Source organism: Myxine glutinosa, chromosome 6, assembly GCF_964187855.1.
Source record: "Myxine glutinosa chromosome 6, kmMyxGlut1.1, whole genome shotgun sequence".
Lineage (NCBI taxonomy): Eukaryota > Metazoa > Chordata > Myxini > Myxiniformes > Myxinidae > Myxine > Myxine glutinosa.
This window is the reverse complement of record NC_136266.1, coordinates 187323719-187340041: the sequence shown is the minus strand read 5'-3', so window position 1 is coordinate 187340041 and position 16323 is coordinate 187323719. Positions and strand designations below refer to the sequence as shown.

The 16323-nt window shown below is 45.4% G+C and overlaps 1 protein-coding gene across 4 annotated transcripts in view; it reads left to right on the top strand.

The window, feature by feature from the left end:
- Positions 1–16323, top strand: part of LOC137429055 (uncharacterized) — a 346812-nt gene that overhangs the window by 108604 nt on the left and 221885 nt on the right. For 3 of the 4 annotated variants that reach the window (XM_068119074.2, XM_068119077.2, XM_068119075.2), the window contains exons 9-11: positions 2746–2926; positions 5388–5796; positions 6686–6894. In XM_068119074.2, coding sequence (XP_067975175.2) covers positions 2746–2926; positions 5388–5796; positions 6686–6894 — 799 coding nt within the window. The remainder of the gene's footprint in view (positions 1–2745; positions 2927–5387; positions 5797–6685; positions 6895–16323) is intronic. The other variant, XM_068119076.2, reaches the window with a different exon arrangement.

Below are 16323 nucleotides of genomic sequence, written 5' to 3'. Positions count from 1 at the left end.
ATGTCCCTGCTCTCAAATGTTGTGTTTATGTGCTTCCCCTTCTCTCCCCATCTAGTCTACTGCTCCCCTTTTTATATACTTTGTTTGTTTGTCTGTTTGATTTGTTTGTGTGATAAATGTTAGCTCTTTCACGAGCCTCGATTATGTATACAAAAAAAAACAAAAAAAAACAACAAAAAAAACATGCCCAGGGTCCCAGAGGGCAGGGCAAAAAAACCCGGCACATTTGCTGGAATACTGCTTCCTGCCATGTGGTGATCATAACTATGAAGTTTGATGGATTTCTGCCCAACTGCTTCAGAGATAACGTGACGGATGACAGACAGACAGACAGACAGCCAATTACAATATCCTCCGTTTTTTTGTTTTTTTTTACGCGTGGAGTTAAAAATAGTCCTCTCAATGCATGGATTCAGTGACTTCCGTGCAAGTGCTTCGGTAGGGAAAGTGCTGTAATGACTTTGACAGATTGAGCAGCCAAAGCCATTCTTGCTCTTCCAAAATGATGTGAAGGCCTAACGATGGTGAGTGAATGATTGTGGAAGTTTTCATGTACGAGTCCAGCGGTCCCTGTTATCATGCAGCGATTTCCTGGTGTACATCGGAAGAAGTTGCAGCCCTGGCTGGAGGGTGACGGGGGAGGTGAAGGGGAAGGTTGGGGTTCATCAATGTTTTTCCCAAGTATAACAATGTATGCCTTATTATTTGATTGCGTAAGTGGCATTCGTGCGGTGCGGTGCGGTGCAGTTTGTTGTTGCGACTTGCAGGGAAGTTCCGTTCCCCCTTATTGTAATCGGTTAAGAATAATTAAGTAACTAATTACTTATTCTCCGCTATCTGCTCTCTTATAGTTTTTTGCTCACTCGTCTCTCAACTGTCGAATGATCTTCCCAAGTCTGTCTAATCATGTTCTTCCCTCCACTGTTCCTAAGTGGGCAGCCATCACAATGTCGTGTTATCCCCTGTTCATATTCGTCATCTTTTCTATTCCCACTGACTTTACTCTGCTGTCTACCTGTACTTTTTCACATTTACCCTGTTTGTCTGCTTATGTCACTCGTCTACTCAGCCCACTCGGTTCCCTTGTTCTGTCTGTACATCCTTATTATGCTGCCTGTGAGTTCATTCCTTTCCCACTTCTCCATCTTCCCTTCTGTGTTAACTCAATCTTCTTCTTCACTGTGTCAATGTCATTTTGCCATTCAGCTCTTCCATGAGAAAAAAAATCTCTGTTGAAAAAAGAAAAAGGTGAACTCTTGAATTCTGCTTTCGAAGCTCAAGCCATGGTAACCATTTGCAAAAAGAGCGGAAAGTATCCTAAAGTTATGAATTACCAGGCCTCATGCCATGTTGAATTATTCCCACACCATTCCACACCCAGGTACGTTCCACACAAAGATGTGCATGGTGTCAAACAGCACGAATAATACAAGACAATGAAAATGGAACATCATGATATTTAACCTCGCCTGAGGAGAGGGTATTGCATTTGAGTCCGTTTGTCTGTCCGCACAGAATAAATATGATTTTCTCTGCAACCGTTGGTTTTCACCATAGGTGCACCTCCACCTGTATAAATTTTTCATGATAATTATGACGTCATAATTCGACAAGTACAAAACTTCATCCGATCAAGATGAAATTTATTGAGCGGCATCTGGGGATAAATTGGTGGAGAATTTTTTTATGACGTCATAGGTCACGTGTTTCGGCCGCCATATTTGTTTTTAACACAAAAACCTTAAAAACCACTGAAAACACTTATTATTAATTATTTTTGGAAAAAAGATCAAACCGACACATAAAACACAAAATAAGGGGCGTGGTAGACAATATGGGGAGAGAGGGGGAAGGACACAAACACAACATTTGAGAGCAGGGACATCGAGAGAACTGTGGGAGGGAGAGGGCTTGGGGGAGGTGGGAGAGGTATAAAACATATGGACACTGCAAGGACTTCCAGGAAAGAAGTTGGAATTTCAAAAAAGTGTATCTGGGGTGAATTAGCGGGTGTAGAAAAGATCAAGGTTTTGGATGGGGGAAGATAAGAGATGGTGGTGAGCAACTGTTTTAAAGACCTGGAGGGAGGAGTGGGATTGAAGGGAGTGGGGGAGTTTGTTCCAGAGGCGGGAGAACAGGGGATTGAAAGAGTGAAGGTGAGCAGAGATCCTAGATTTTGGCAGTTTAACCACAAGAGGGTTGCTGGCAGATCTTGTGCGACCTGTAGGAATATTAGGGGGACAGAGCACAGAGAGAGCTGGGGGAGCAAGGCCGGAGAGGAGTCGGTAGAAGACGGAAAGACCACCAACCTGCCTGCGGTGAGTGAGTGAAAGGCCCTCGGAGTTAGCTTCATCGCAGGAGATTCCAATGATTCTGAAAGCTTTGGTTTCAACAGCGTGAAGCCGAGCTGGGTATGAGGCAGGAGCACCAGCCCAGAGGGGGGGAACAGTATTCTAACAGTATTTCAAAAATGTTCATGTTCTTCCATCCACTGTTCTAAAGTGGGCAGCCATCACAATGTCGTGTTATCCCCTGTTTATTCAAAAAAGCGGTTAAAAAATTTTTTTTAAACATCCTGGTGAGGGTCTGCAATCTCTGATTGCTCTTTCTTCTTGTTATAATGTTTAAGAGCCTGAAAGAAATGCAACAAACAAATCTCGTTTGAGTATAACTGTATATCATGCATGCGCCACCTATTATGAGGTATGTTGAATACTATACCATAGTATATTCCTCTATCTTCAGGTCTATCCCTCGGAAGTTGGTTTCCCATCAAGCTCGGCTGTATCGCAAAGCGGGTTCGCTCCGTTACACTCGAGGCTGTCTGCAAGCTCTGGAGGATGCCGCATTGCAGGAGGGAAAGGAAAGAACGTACATTACGGAAGCTCGTGCAGAGGAAGCTGCGAGTCTGATAACACTTCATCAGGTAGGACAACAGAGGAGCAGAGGTATTTTTCAATCACGTTGAACCTTGTTGAATACCTTTTTAAAATTAAAAATGAAGAAGGCTGCTCTGATTTATAAACCATAAAAAAATCTCCTTTTGTACTTACCTTCACCGTACAAAGTTAATTATTTTAAGCATATATAAGGGAGTTGCTAATCATTTGTGACTTGATTTCCATCATAATTCTTTAAAGCATCAACATTTGTTCTCTTTAACATTTAATGTCCACAGAAGTGTTGTGTTAATTTTACTTGTACTAATATAACTGTGAACTGGGCTGACAGGATGGCTGAGAGGTATGTACACTCACCTCTAAGCTATCTTTGTGGGTTTGAATCCCAACTCAGCTATAAACTGTCATCCCAGTGTTTCACAGGTAGGGGATTCATCATTGTGTGTGTGTGTGCCGTTCCTCGGATGGACGTTAAACGGGCGTCCAGTCTGCCAGAATTCGTTGATGGACATTAAAGATCCTACGGTGTCCTTCGCGAAGAGTAGGCGAGCTATCGCTGGCACCCTGGGCAAATTACAAATTTCTGCCCTAAATAGCAGGGGGTATTACATCAGCGGCACACCCATGCCCTCAGCCAATGATGCTACCCCACAGCCTTGTGTTGCATACCAACGAAGACTGCAGTTTCATTCACCTCACTAAGGTTTTTTTTTTTACGGTCTTGAACCTTCCCGGGCACACCTCCAGTACAACCGCCAATTCTTTCAACTCTTTCTATCTAGCAGCTGAGGAGTTCATACTAGTTAAACCTTAAACAGAGGCAAACCCACAAGTGGAATTCTATTTACTGTAGTATGATACTGTTACGTTTGTGGGGGGTAAATGATGAAATAAGTTGACCGAGATAGAATCGTATAAATTAGCAAGCTCCGAGTGGTGCGAAGAAGAAGAACCCACCTCGATGTAACTAAGTAGGGACTCTGTATAGAATAAGATCGTATATGTGTCTCCATATGAGGGTTTGAGCTATGCTAATTAGGTTGGGCTTAAGGATAACCCCCAGTGTGTAATTGCCCCTGTGATCTTCCCTCCGTCTTTATTACAATAAAAAAACCCGCCAAACAACAACTATAACAAATGGACTCATTCGCTCACCATGCCGCCAGGTCCGACAAACCCGGCACATTCGCCGGTCGGCACTTAAATCCCACCTCACGGCCAACGACGTCATCTGAACATTCCCGAATCAGATTGGACTCCGACCCCGACGAATCGTGTCGAGGAGGCCATGCCCCGGCTTTCGTGATTGGTGGAGGCGCGATGGATGATGGGATAGCGCTCGGTGATTGGACAGAGTGTGACGTCAGGGTGGGACATTTGAGAGCTGGAGGAAGAGAACGTGGTCTCACCATCTTGGTCTCGGTCATCTGGTTCTGGCTTCGTGGCGGATGGTTTAGTTTGTGCTTCGGGTCGCTCGGCTGCGGCTGTTCTGGTTCGGTGTGCTGGTGCTGAGAAAGAGCAGTGTTAGCCTTCTTGGCCGGTTTTACCGTGAGAAGCAGGTGGGGGCGACAGTTCTTGGGGCTCGTGGTGCTTCGGACCGAGTGGGGAGCAAATGAGGAGCGCCGCCTGGATTGCCTCACGTACGTAGTGCTGTGGAGAGCGACTGCGCGCCATTGTTGGAGCGGTTCGCAGCCACCTTGAACCGTCATTTCATTCCACACCTTGTAGAGAGAGATAGAGAGATAGTAGAGATAAGGCTAACCCCCACTCTAGCAGGGAAAATGGCCTTTAAAATGCATGTTGTTGTGTTGTTGTTGTAGAGAGAGATAGGTGCCAGCACTATACAAAAGGCCATTATTTCTTTTCTTTTATTTCCCCCTTGTTTGTATACGAGTCTGAGTGGAGACGTCTCAAATTAGGAAATCGTTTTGTACCTCGCATTTATTTTATTTGGGTTACAATTACTTTTAATATATTCATTATTTGTGCATTTTACTTTTCTTGTCCTGGTTCTTTTTTGTTTTGTTTGTGGGTTCGGATTAACCCTGTGTGTGTTCCCGATCAGGTAAGACTTCAAACCTTCCCGCACATGTCGATACCGCCAAGTTGGGTATACGCCTCGGAGTTAAAGCTAGTTTTGGCCATTTGTCCTCTTGGGGTCTTAACCCTGGGGACGCGACAATACTATGGTTCATGTTTTCTTCCTGCAGTCAACGGTCTATTACAGTAACGACAAAAATTGTGCACCACAGTAGAACTATAGTTGATAGTATAGGCCTGTATTTGCAATTACTAGAGATGAACTATCCAAACTTTGCTTTAAATTGGCTGTAGGTCTCAGGAAGTTGTGGTGGGGTTGTGGTTAGATTGTTTGTTTTGAACATTTTGCAAATATCCTATTGCATTTGTTGCAGGATTGTTTACCTATATTAGATAATTTGTCAACATGCTGCTTTCTTGTGTTCGCACATGTCAAATTGAATCCAGGTGTTACCTTCAAGCTCAAGGAGTTTAGAATGCCAAGATGTGTCGAGTACATCTTCACCTGTGAACTCTTCACTCCAGAAGAATGTATACTGCAACAAGGAGCATTGCAGTCTCGGCTGTGTGTGCTTCGGCTTGGACCAGGTACACAAAGTGTCAATGGACTGTCAAAGTGCTGAATACGTGCTTGAGGGTGAGTTCAAAGACCCACAGGTGTCTTCACCTTTGACAATACAGACCAACAGAGTTGAACAACAAAGTTGTACCTTCAAGCAAGAAGCACCTGCCCCTGTGCTTCCAACCAATAACAAAGGGAGGAAGGCGATCAAAAGGAATGTGAAGAACATCATCTTTTACGATGCTCTGGATGATAAATGCCGTACACCTTTGAAGATGCCTTTTAGAAAAAATGGTAAGAACTTTCATTATTTGATGGTATTACGAGGATGTCAATAAATTACTCCACTTTGCTCTCCACAGTGTTTTATTGGGGCCACGAGGATAGCCGACATACCTGTCATCTTTCAACATAATCCTTGAGGAGCGAGTTGCATTTGTCGCATCTCATTGTCGGCTTTCTGATGTCCGCAACGAATAACTCTTTAATGTTGGTGCGTTGGCACACTTGGATGGCGCAATGACATCCTCGTGCTGCACGAAGTGCTTGCCACACACGGTCTCCTTCATGCAGGTAACATGATAGAGGTAACATGCAGGTAACACCTGGGACCCAAAAAGTGTTCGGCAGGTGGGGGCAATGTCTGGGGCTGTATGGTGAGTGTGGGATAACCTCCCACTAAAATTTTGTGATAGTGTCTCCTGTCATGCTCAACTTTTCAACAGCTCTGCCATCTTGGGCACTTGATTCAGGTTTGCCAGTCTGCCACTGCAGATTGCTGCCAAATGCAGTGGTGCCAACCTTTATTGCTAGATGGAGACCAGCATGCATATCAACACTTGTGTACCCTGACGATGAAAAGTGGCGTAATTTATTGACTCCCTCATATCTTCTTAATTGCAACAAAAAAAATAAAAGTACGTTTTTCGTACTTTGACTTATTATTTTGTTAACTTATTCTTGCTTTTGTTTTTCTTTTTATATATATATATATTTTTTTTAACACAATTTTTGTGAACCTGCAGTGTTCAGTCTGTAAATAATTGAAGTAATTTTTACTTTGTGGACATCATTAATCAATGAACTTTCTCATCGGAATGTAAAACGATCTCTATTTGTAGTCTTGTTCAACTTTCTTCATTCATTATATTTTAACAAGTAATGTTGCTCTTGCTATTTATAGAGCCGAAACAAGGTGTAGAGAAGCGGAAGTGTGGACGCCCAGCAAAGTCTCAGATCTCTCGGACTAATCCAACTGTGAAATCGGCTCAGGTCATCCGCCCTACATCAAATCCTGAAGTTGACAAGTTTCAGCCCAAAGCTTCTTCCGCTGCAATACTTTCAATACCCGAGGAGAAATCCATTCCATTCAGTGGAAACACAGCGAGGGAGGTAAAAGTCAAATATTATTTGTGTCAACATTCACACATTTTCGCAAACGTTCGCACACACGTTCATGCCCACATGTACACACAAGCACACACGTTCACACACACACACACATATACACACACATATACATATGCACACACACACACACACACACACACACACACACACACACACACACATATATATATAAAAAACCCCGAGGTTATACATATATATATACACACACACATATATATATGATGTATGATATTGCGATTGGGCATGTAGAGAGGATGGAGGTTGTGGTGAGCGGGTTTGTGAGGAGGTGGTTGGGAGTGCCATGCTGTTTGACGAACATTGCCTTTTATGGTCGGGGTGGAAAACTCCAGTTTCCCTTGACATCATTAACCGAGGAGTTTAAGGTGGTGAGGGTGCGGGAGTTCATGATGTTGCGGGATTCAAGTGATGCAGTGGTAAAGAATGCTCTCCCAGAGAAGAAGGGAAGTCGGAAGTGGAATGCAAGAGCAGAGGTGGACGAGATGGAGGAGCGGTTGCAACAGGAGGAGGTCATGGGGATGGTCCAGCATGGGAAGCATGGTTTGGGGTGGATGAAGCATGAGCGATGGGGAAAGGCATGTGTGAAAGAGAGGAGGAAGATGGTTGAGAGGGAGGTGAGAAGAAAGGAAGAGGAGGGGAGATATGTGAAAGCAGTCGGTCAGGCACAGCAAGGTGCTTGGACTAAGTGGGAAGGTGTGTGGGTGAGGATGTTGAAGTGGCAAGAGATTTGGAGGATGGAGCCAATATTGTTGAATTTCCTGTTGCGGGCAACGTATGATGTGCTTCCGTCAACAGGAAACTTGAGATTGTGGGGGTTGTTGCAGAAGGAGAGATGTTATTTGTGTGGAGGTGTGGGAACGGTGCAGCATGCACTGAGTGCATGTTCAGGTGCATTGGCAGCAGGACAATACAGGTGGCGACATGATCAGGTGCTGGCGGTGGTGGTGCAGATGGTGCAACAAGAGGTGCTGAGGTCGAGAGAAAGATGAGTGGAGAAGGAGACTGATGGGGGAGAGGTGTGGTTTGTCAAAGAGGGCCAAGTGGTAAGAGGTGGAAGGAGGAGGAGGTGGAATGCAAGAGGGCTGTCAGATGCATGTGATTGGCAGGTGGTGGCAGACCGAAAGCCACAATTGGTATTCCCAGAGGAGATCTGTTTGACAAGGTTGCAGCCTGACATTGTCATTTGGTCAGGTGCAACAAGACAGGTCATCTTAGGGGAATTGTCGGTGCCTTGGGAAGAGAACATGGAGGAGGTGCACGAGAGGAAGAGAGGAAAGTACAGTGAGCTGGAGGCAGAGTGCCGGGAGAAGGGCTGGCGAGTTTCGTGTCAGCCATTTGAGGTGGGGTGAATGAATGAATGAATGAATGATCGTTTTAAGGCCATTTTCCCCGCGAGAGCGAGGGTTAGCCTTGCGGGCCCCATAACAATCATGGTTGCCTATTTGAGGCAATGTTTTTATGGCCGGATGTCCTTCCTGACGCCATCCCGGCGCCTTCCTGATGGGTGTAGAGGGTATATTGGCAAATCCTTTTCTGCATTTCTTGATCGGCTGGGAGTGTGTGGGACAGAAAGAAGGAGGATGTGTGACAAGGTGGTCCAGGTTGCCTTGAAAGGCTCATTTTGGATATGGAGGAAGTTTATGGAGGCACGTCGAACGGTGTAGGTTGGTTGTGTTTTTGTTTTTTTTTGTTACTATTATTATTTCTTATTTTGTGTATATGAGTGAGTGGGTGAGGGTGTGTGTTTTTGCATGAACTGAATTTTTGCATGAGTGTGTGTTATTGTATGTTGAGTGGTGTATGTTGTAAGGGTAGGTGATTGGTTGGTTGGTGATGTGTGTATATGGGTGTGTATGTGTGTGTATGAATGATCTGGTGTGTTTTGTTGGTAAGTGGTGAAGGGTATAAAGGTGGGCGTTTGAGTGTTCCACCATGTTTGTTTGGTGCTGTGGATTCTGGATGCGGAGGTGTTGTTGTTGTAGTCTGCGTTCACACTGGCTGTGGGTGGGGGTATGTACGCATCCAGGTGTAGTTGCTGCATGTGGATGTGTATGTGCCCCTGCTGGCCCACCTTAGCTGACCGTATCGAGGTTGAAGGGCCGAAACGGGATGATGCTGAGGACCTCGACTGAGGACCTGGTCAGTGCGGCACACTTGTGACCAGGTGTGTTTTGAACTTATATATGCAATCACGTGAAAAAGTAAGTACACCCCATGTAAAGTTTTGACTTTTTCAACATACAGCTATTTGATCTTCATTTCAACAATATTGATAGATAAAGGTGATATAATATAACAAATATCATGAAACATTTACATTTTGTAGTCCATTGTATAATTTAAATAAACATAAATGCAAATTTCGCATGTGGAAAAAGTAAGTACACCCTTGGCTCTAATAGGTGGTATTGCCCCCTTTGGCAGAAACAACCTCAAGTAGGCGTTTCTTATAACTGTCTACCAGTCTCTGACATCGACTGGGACAAATTTTTGCCCACTCCTCCATGCAGAATTCTTTCAGCTGTGCGATGTTTGAGGGGTTTCTTGCATGCACAACTCGTTTCAAATCCCCCCACAACATCTCAATGGGATTTGGATCTGGGCTTTGACTTGGCCACTCCAGAACCCTCCATTTCTTTCTTTTCAGCCATTCCTTGGTGGATTTACTGGTATGTTTAGGGTCATTGTCATGTTGCAAGGTCCACCTTCGGTTGAGCTTCAACTTTCCGACAGATGGCTTCACATTATCCTCAAGCATCCTCTGGTACAATGAAGAATTCATACTGGATTCTATGATGGTGAGCTGCCCAGGCCCTGATGCAGCAAAGCTGCCCCGGCCCTGATGCAGCAAAGCTGCCCCAAACCATAATATTTCCACCACCATGCTTTACAATTGGTATCATGTTATTGTGGTCAAATGCTGTCTTTGGTTTTCGCCAAACATGTCTTCTGGTACTGTGGCCAAATAGCTCTACCTTTGACTCATCTGTCCAGAGCACATTGTTCCAGAAGTGTTGGTCTTTGCCTAGGTGTTCATTGGCAAACTTTAGTCTTGCCCTGATGTTCTTTCTGGACAGCAAAGGTTTCCTCCTGGCACACCTCCCATGTAGATCAAATTTGTGCAGCCTCTTTCTAATGGTAGACTCATGCACTTTGACATCAACAGTGGCAAGAGCTACCTGTAGGTCCCGCGATGACATTCTGGGGTTCTTAGAGACTTCTTTCAGCATCTTGCGGTCTGCTCTCGGGCTGAACTTGCTGGGGCGTCCTGGCCTGAACAAGTTGGCAGTTGTTTGGAATCTTCTCCACTTGTAGATGATCTTCCGGACAGTCGAATGATTTATTTCAAATTGTTTGGAGATCTTTTTAAATCCCTTCCCAGACTCGTAGGCATCTATAACCTTTTTTCTGAATGCCTCAGAGAGCTCTTTTGATCTAGTCATGGTGATGCCACACACTTCAACAACAAAGAGCAAACCAAACTAAATGTCTGAGGTTTAAATAAGACAGGTTCCTCCAAGATCCTCTCTAACGATGTTCTAATCATTTGTACCTGAGCTGGTGCACCTGATTCTAATTTTATATATTTGAAGTTGTGATAAATATAAGGGTGTACTTTCTTTTTCCACATGCGAAATTTGCATTTATGTTTATTTAAATTATACAATGGACTACAAAATGTAAATGTTTCATGATATTTGTTATATTATATCACCTTTATCTCTCAATATTGTTGAAATGAAGATCAAATAGCTGTATGTTGAAATATGTTGAAAAAGTCAAAACTTTACATGGGGTGTACTTACTTTTTCACGTGATTATATATATATATATATATATATATATGTATATATATATGTATGTATATATATATATATATATATATATATATATATATATATATATATATATATATATATCTATATATATCTATATATATATATATGTATATACATACATACATACATACACACACACACACACACACACATACATACATACACTCAACCCTCGGCTATCGTGCCTAATTGGCGCTGCTGTCGGTGCGCGTCAGCTGAAATCGCGATAGCCGAACTGAAGAACGTATGGTAATAATTCTAATTGGTGCCAGGACCCCCAAGTTGACCACATATTTAACCTATTTTTGCCACTTTTTTACCAAGTGTTTCTACCATATAAAGAAACATTAACATATAAAGAAACATTAAAACAAGATTCACAATATGTAAATAAAAATAAAATGGTAAAAAAAGTACTTTTTTACCATTTTATTTACCTTTTTGGGGACGATGAGGGGCTTAGGTGGTTGGGTAGGTTCCGAGGCTAGGGTGGAGTCTTATTGACCACCCCTACGTGCCTCTAACTCATCCAGGATTGCGTCAGCTGTAGCACCAGAGAAGCACTCAACGTCAGAGGGCTCGTCAAAGACAGAGGGCTGTGCCTCGTTGCGACGCCGTAAGCAGGGTCGGCGTCATGGGGGGGCATTCGCGGGACATGCCCGCCCAAATGAGTTATTGTGCCCCCCCCTCCCCCACACCCACCTGCAGGCCAAGCCTTTGGTGCCAAACTTGCACGTCGGCTATATTTTGTGCTGTGTGTGTGTTTGTGTGTGTGTGTGTGTTTGTGTGAAAGAGAGAGACTTTGCAGCATGTTTTTAAATTGGAATTGGGTTGGTGTGTTGGTTGTTGACGGCAAACTCTTATTATCAAGCATTTACATCATAGACTGAGGTCTCGAATGGCAGTTTGTGCCTTCCTTCCCCCCCCCCCCCCCCCCCCCGCGGTTACCCTCTTGTCCCCCGATTAGATTTTTTCTGATGCCGAGTCTGGCCGTAAGAATTCGGTGATCTGGCGTTGGCGGAGGGAGTTGACGTGGTCATGATACTGCTCCTCGTAACCTGCCAGTGCCGTATTAATAAAGGAGCACCTTGCTTCACTGTTGAATGTTAAATCTTATCGACGTTTCTAAGATAATCACGGTTTTGGTAAATACCTCGCACTGTTGACTCATTTATCCCAAATTTCTTTCCAACACTTCGCTTTGTTTCACCATTGTCTATCAACTGCACAATTTCGAATTTCTGAGCGTAAGCTAAGTTCTTCCTCTTCTTGATATCCCTTGATTTCTCATTCCCCACGCTCGGTGATGACGTAGCACCCTTTCCACCATTTCCGGTGTGCTATAGCGCGTATTTGGGGCGCGATAGTCGTGTGTTGTGCAGTTTTTTAGGTAGCCGCGATAGCAAAGAAATGCGATAGCCGAGTTCGCGATAGCCGAGGGTTGAGTGTATATATATTGTTGCGGATTCGGGGGTCGGCTCACCCCTTATCAAGGGGGGTTTAATCCCCTTGTCTTTTAAGCTGGCCGTCCCCCAATCCTGGCGGGGTTCCAAACCCCGTTAACTCGTTCTTCATCCTTTTCATTTGATTTTCCCGGGTGTCCATCTTGCTTTTCACCCTCGTTAACCCCTCGTTCATTTTGCCACTCACGTCCTCCAATTGGGCCCCTAATTTACTTTCTAACCCCCCTATTTGGTCTCCCATATCATTTCTCAACCCCCCCAATTTGGTCTCCCATATCATTTCTCAACCCCCCAATTTGGTCTTCTAATCCCCCAAATTTGACTTCTCGGCCCCCAATTTGGCTTCCCAATTGCTCCCCCATTCTATTTTCCATTCCCTCACTATCGGTCCTCATTTCTCCCATCTCCTTACTGATTCCCCCAATTTGGTTACCCATATCATTCATTTCATGGTCCGACTTTACCATATAATAATAATAATAATAATAATACATTTATTTTATATAGCGCTTTTCAAGAAGCCCAAAGACGCTTTGACAGAGTACAAAAAAACAAGTGCAAAAAGACAAAAATCAACAGGTAAATAATCAAAGCAAAAAGAAGGAGAAGGAGAAGAGATTAAAAAAAAAAAAAAACCTTTAGAGGCAATTTTTCCCCGCAAAGCGGGGGTTGGTCTTTTTCGGGGACCGTAGTTGTTGTTGTTTTTTGGTCCCCTTTTTGAAGCAATGTTTTACGGCCGGATGCCCTTCCTGCCGCCAACCCTTTTTGTCGCCTTTTTACGACAAACAGGGAATTACCAGTGAACTGGTACTCAATTTGCCGACCTCGGAAGGATGACAGGCTGAGTCAACCCCCCTGGCGTTAATTCAGCGATCGACCGGGATTCGAACCCAGGATCCTCGGATCCCAAGCTGGCACCCTAGCCGCGAGCCCAACACCAGGCTCCAGAGATAGTCAGGGGTTAAATGCTGTGGGTTAAATGTTGAATGCAGTGTTGAACAGGTGGGTCTTGAGTGATGTTTTGAATGTGGTGAGTGAGGAGGAGTCTCTGATGGTGTGAGGTAGTGAGTTCCAGAGGGTGGGAGCAGCGATGGAGAAGGCCCTGTCCCCCCAGGATCTGAATTTGGTCCGCATGGGGGGGGGGGGGGGGGGGGGGTTAGGAGGTTGGTACCAGCAGAGCGGAAGTTGCGGGTGGGAGTGTGTCTGGAGAGGAGGTCAGTCAGGTAGGATGGGGCCAGGTTGTGGAGGGCTTTGTAGGTCAAGAGGAGGATTTTGTACTGGATTCTCTGGGGGATGGGGAGCCAGTGAAGCTTGTAAAGGATGGGGGTGATGTGGTCACGGGTCCGGGAATGGGTGAGTAGACGGGCAGCGGAGTTCTGAATGTATTGGAGCTTATTGATGATTATTGAGGGTGGACCAAAGAGGAGGCTGTTGCAGTAGTCCAGACGGGAGGTGATGAAGGCGTGGATGAGGGTTTCTGCAGCCGTGGAGGAGAGGGATGGACGGAGACGGGCGATGTTTTTCAGGTGAAAGAAGGCTGTCTTTGTGATCTGTTTAGTGTATTTGTCGAAGGAGAGGGTTTGGTCAAAGATGATGCCAAGATTCCGGATGTGAGGGGAGGTGGATACTGGGAAACTCGTCTTCACGCTGTTGAAACCAAAGCGTTCAGAATCATTGGAATCTCCCGCGATGAAGCTAACTCCAAGGGCCTCTCACTCACTCACCGCAGGCAGGTTGGTGGTCTTTCCGTCTTCTACCGACTCCTCTCTGGCCTTGCCCCCCCAGCTCTCTCTGGGCTCTGTCCCGCAAATATTCCTACAGGTCGCACAAGATCTGCCTGCAACCCTCTTTTGGTTAAACCCCCAAAATCAAGACTCTCTGCTCACCTTCACTCCTTCATTCCTCTTTTCTCCTGCCTCTGGAACAAACTCCCTCACTCTCTTCAATCCCACTCCACCCTTCAAGTCTTTAAAACAGCTGTTCACCACCATCTCTTGTCTTCCCCCATCCAAAACCTTGATCTTTTCTACCCCCGCTAATTTCACCCCAATTCCACTTTTTGAAATACCAACTTTTGTCCTGGAAGTCCTTGGTGTCCTTGTGCTTTATACTTCTCCCTCCCTCCCACCCCCCCTTCCCACGCCTCCTCCCCCCGGGCCCTCTCCCTTCCACACATCTCCCTGCTCTCGGATGTTGTGTGTGTGTGCTTCCCCTTTTCTCCCCATCTTGTCTTCCGCTCCCTCTTTTTGTGTATTTTGTTTGTCTGGTCGATATGTTTGTGAAGTTAATGTTAGCTCTTTCACGAGCCTCGATTCAGTATACAAAAAAAAAAAAAAAAAAAAACCCGTCGATGTTGAGGGCAAAGTTATGGGTGGATTTGGTGAGCGTTTTTGGGCCAATGATGATTATTTCAGATTTATCATAGTTAAGTTTGAGGAAGTTGATTTGAAGCCAGGATTTTATTTCAGTGATGCAGTTTGTCAGGATAGAGTGGGTGGCGGTGGAGATGGACTTGGTGGAGATTAAAAGCTGGATGTCATCGGCGAAGCAGTGGAATTGGAGACCATGACGGTGGATTAAGTGACCAAGGGGGGACAGGTACAGGATGAAGAGGAGGGGGCCAAGAACTGAACCTTGGGGGACACCTTGGGGGAGGGGAGCAGTGGGGGATTTGCAGTTATTGATGGAGATGAACTGGCGTCTGTCGGAGAGGTATGATTTGATCCAAGAGAGGGCAGTGCCGGTAATGTTAAAGGTGGTTTCAAGTCGGGTGAGGAGGATGGTGTGATTGATGGTGTCAAAGGCGGTGCTGAGGTCGAGGAGGATGAGGATGTTGAGGTTGCCAGCGTCAGAGGAGAGGAGAAGGTCGTTGGTGATTTTGAGGAGAGCAGTTTCAGTTCTGTGGATGGAGCGGAATCCGGATTGGAATGTTTCATACAGGTTATTGGCAGAGAGGTGATGTTTAAGTTGAGTGGCTACAGCACGTTCCAAAACTTTTGACAGAAAGGGTAGGTTGTAGATGGGTCTGAAGTTGTTTAGGGTGTCAGGGTTTAGACCAGGTTTTTTCAGAATGGTGGTAACAGCAGCAATTTTGAGGGATGGTGGGACGATGCCTGTAGACAGGGAGGAGTTTATTGTTGCAGTGATAAGTGGAGAGAGAGCAGGAAGGGAGGCCTTGACAAAGCTGGAGGGGATGGGGTCAAGAGTGCAGGTGGCAGTTTTCATTCCTATGAGGAGTTCAGAGAGGTCAGTAGGGGAGACTGGGGAGAACTGATACCGGGGTTGGCCGGATAAGGGGGGGCAGGTGGTTTGAGGGGGAGCATGTGCGGTGGTGGTTAAGCTGCTGTAGATGTTGTCAATTTTGCTTTGGGAGAATGAAAGGAAGGAGATGCAGTTGTCTACTGTGAATGACTGTGTGGTGGTGTCCAGGGGGCTGAGGAGTTTGTTTATTGTAGAGAAGAGTGCTTTTGGGTTTCCAGAGCCAGAGTGGATAATTTGAGAGTAGTAGGCGGAGCGGGCGCGGGAGAGGGCATCTTTGTAGTGTTGTAGGTGGTCCTTGTCGGCTTGGGAGTGAATTGTGAGACCTGTTTTATTGCGGAGTCTTTCAAGTTGGCGAGCACGAGTTTTCATCAGGCGTAGTTCAGGGGTAAACGAGGGAGCAGAATGGGTGAAAGAAACTGTTTTGGTTTTTATCGGCGCAAGCTGGTCAAGGCAGGAGGAGAGAGTGTGGTTGTAGTAGTCAGTGAGGTCAGAAGGGGTGTGGAGGTCAACGAAGGGAGAAGTGGACATTTTTTCAGAGAGGGTGGATGAGAATGAGGTAGGTGAAAGAGCGTTTAGCTTACGGAAGTTGATAGTGCGATAATGCCTTGGTGCTGGGGTGGGGATGTTGATGGTCATAGTGATGGCTAAGTGGTCAGAGAGGGTGAGGTCGGAGCCAGAGAGATGGTGCAAAATTAATCCAGTAGAGCAGACAAGGTCCAGAATGTGCCCACGGTTATGGGTAGGAAAGTTGACATGTTGAGTGAGGTTAAAGCAGGTGAGTAAGTCAATGGTTATTGTGGAGTCAGTGGAGTCCATGTGGATATTGAAAT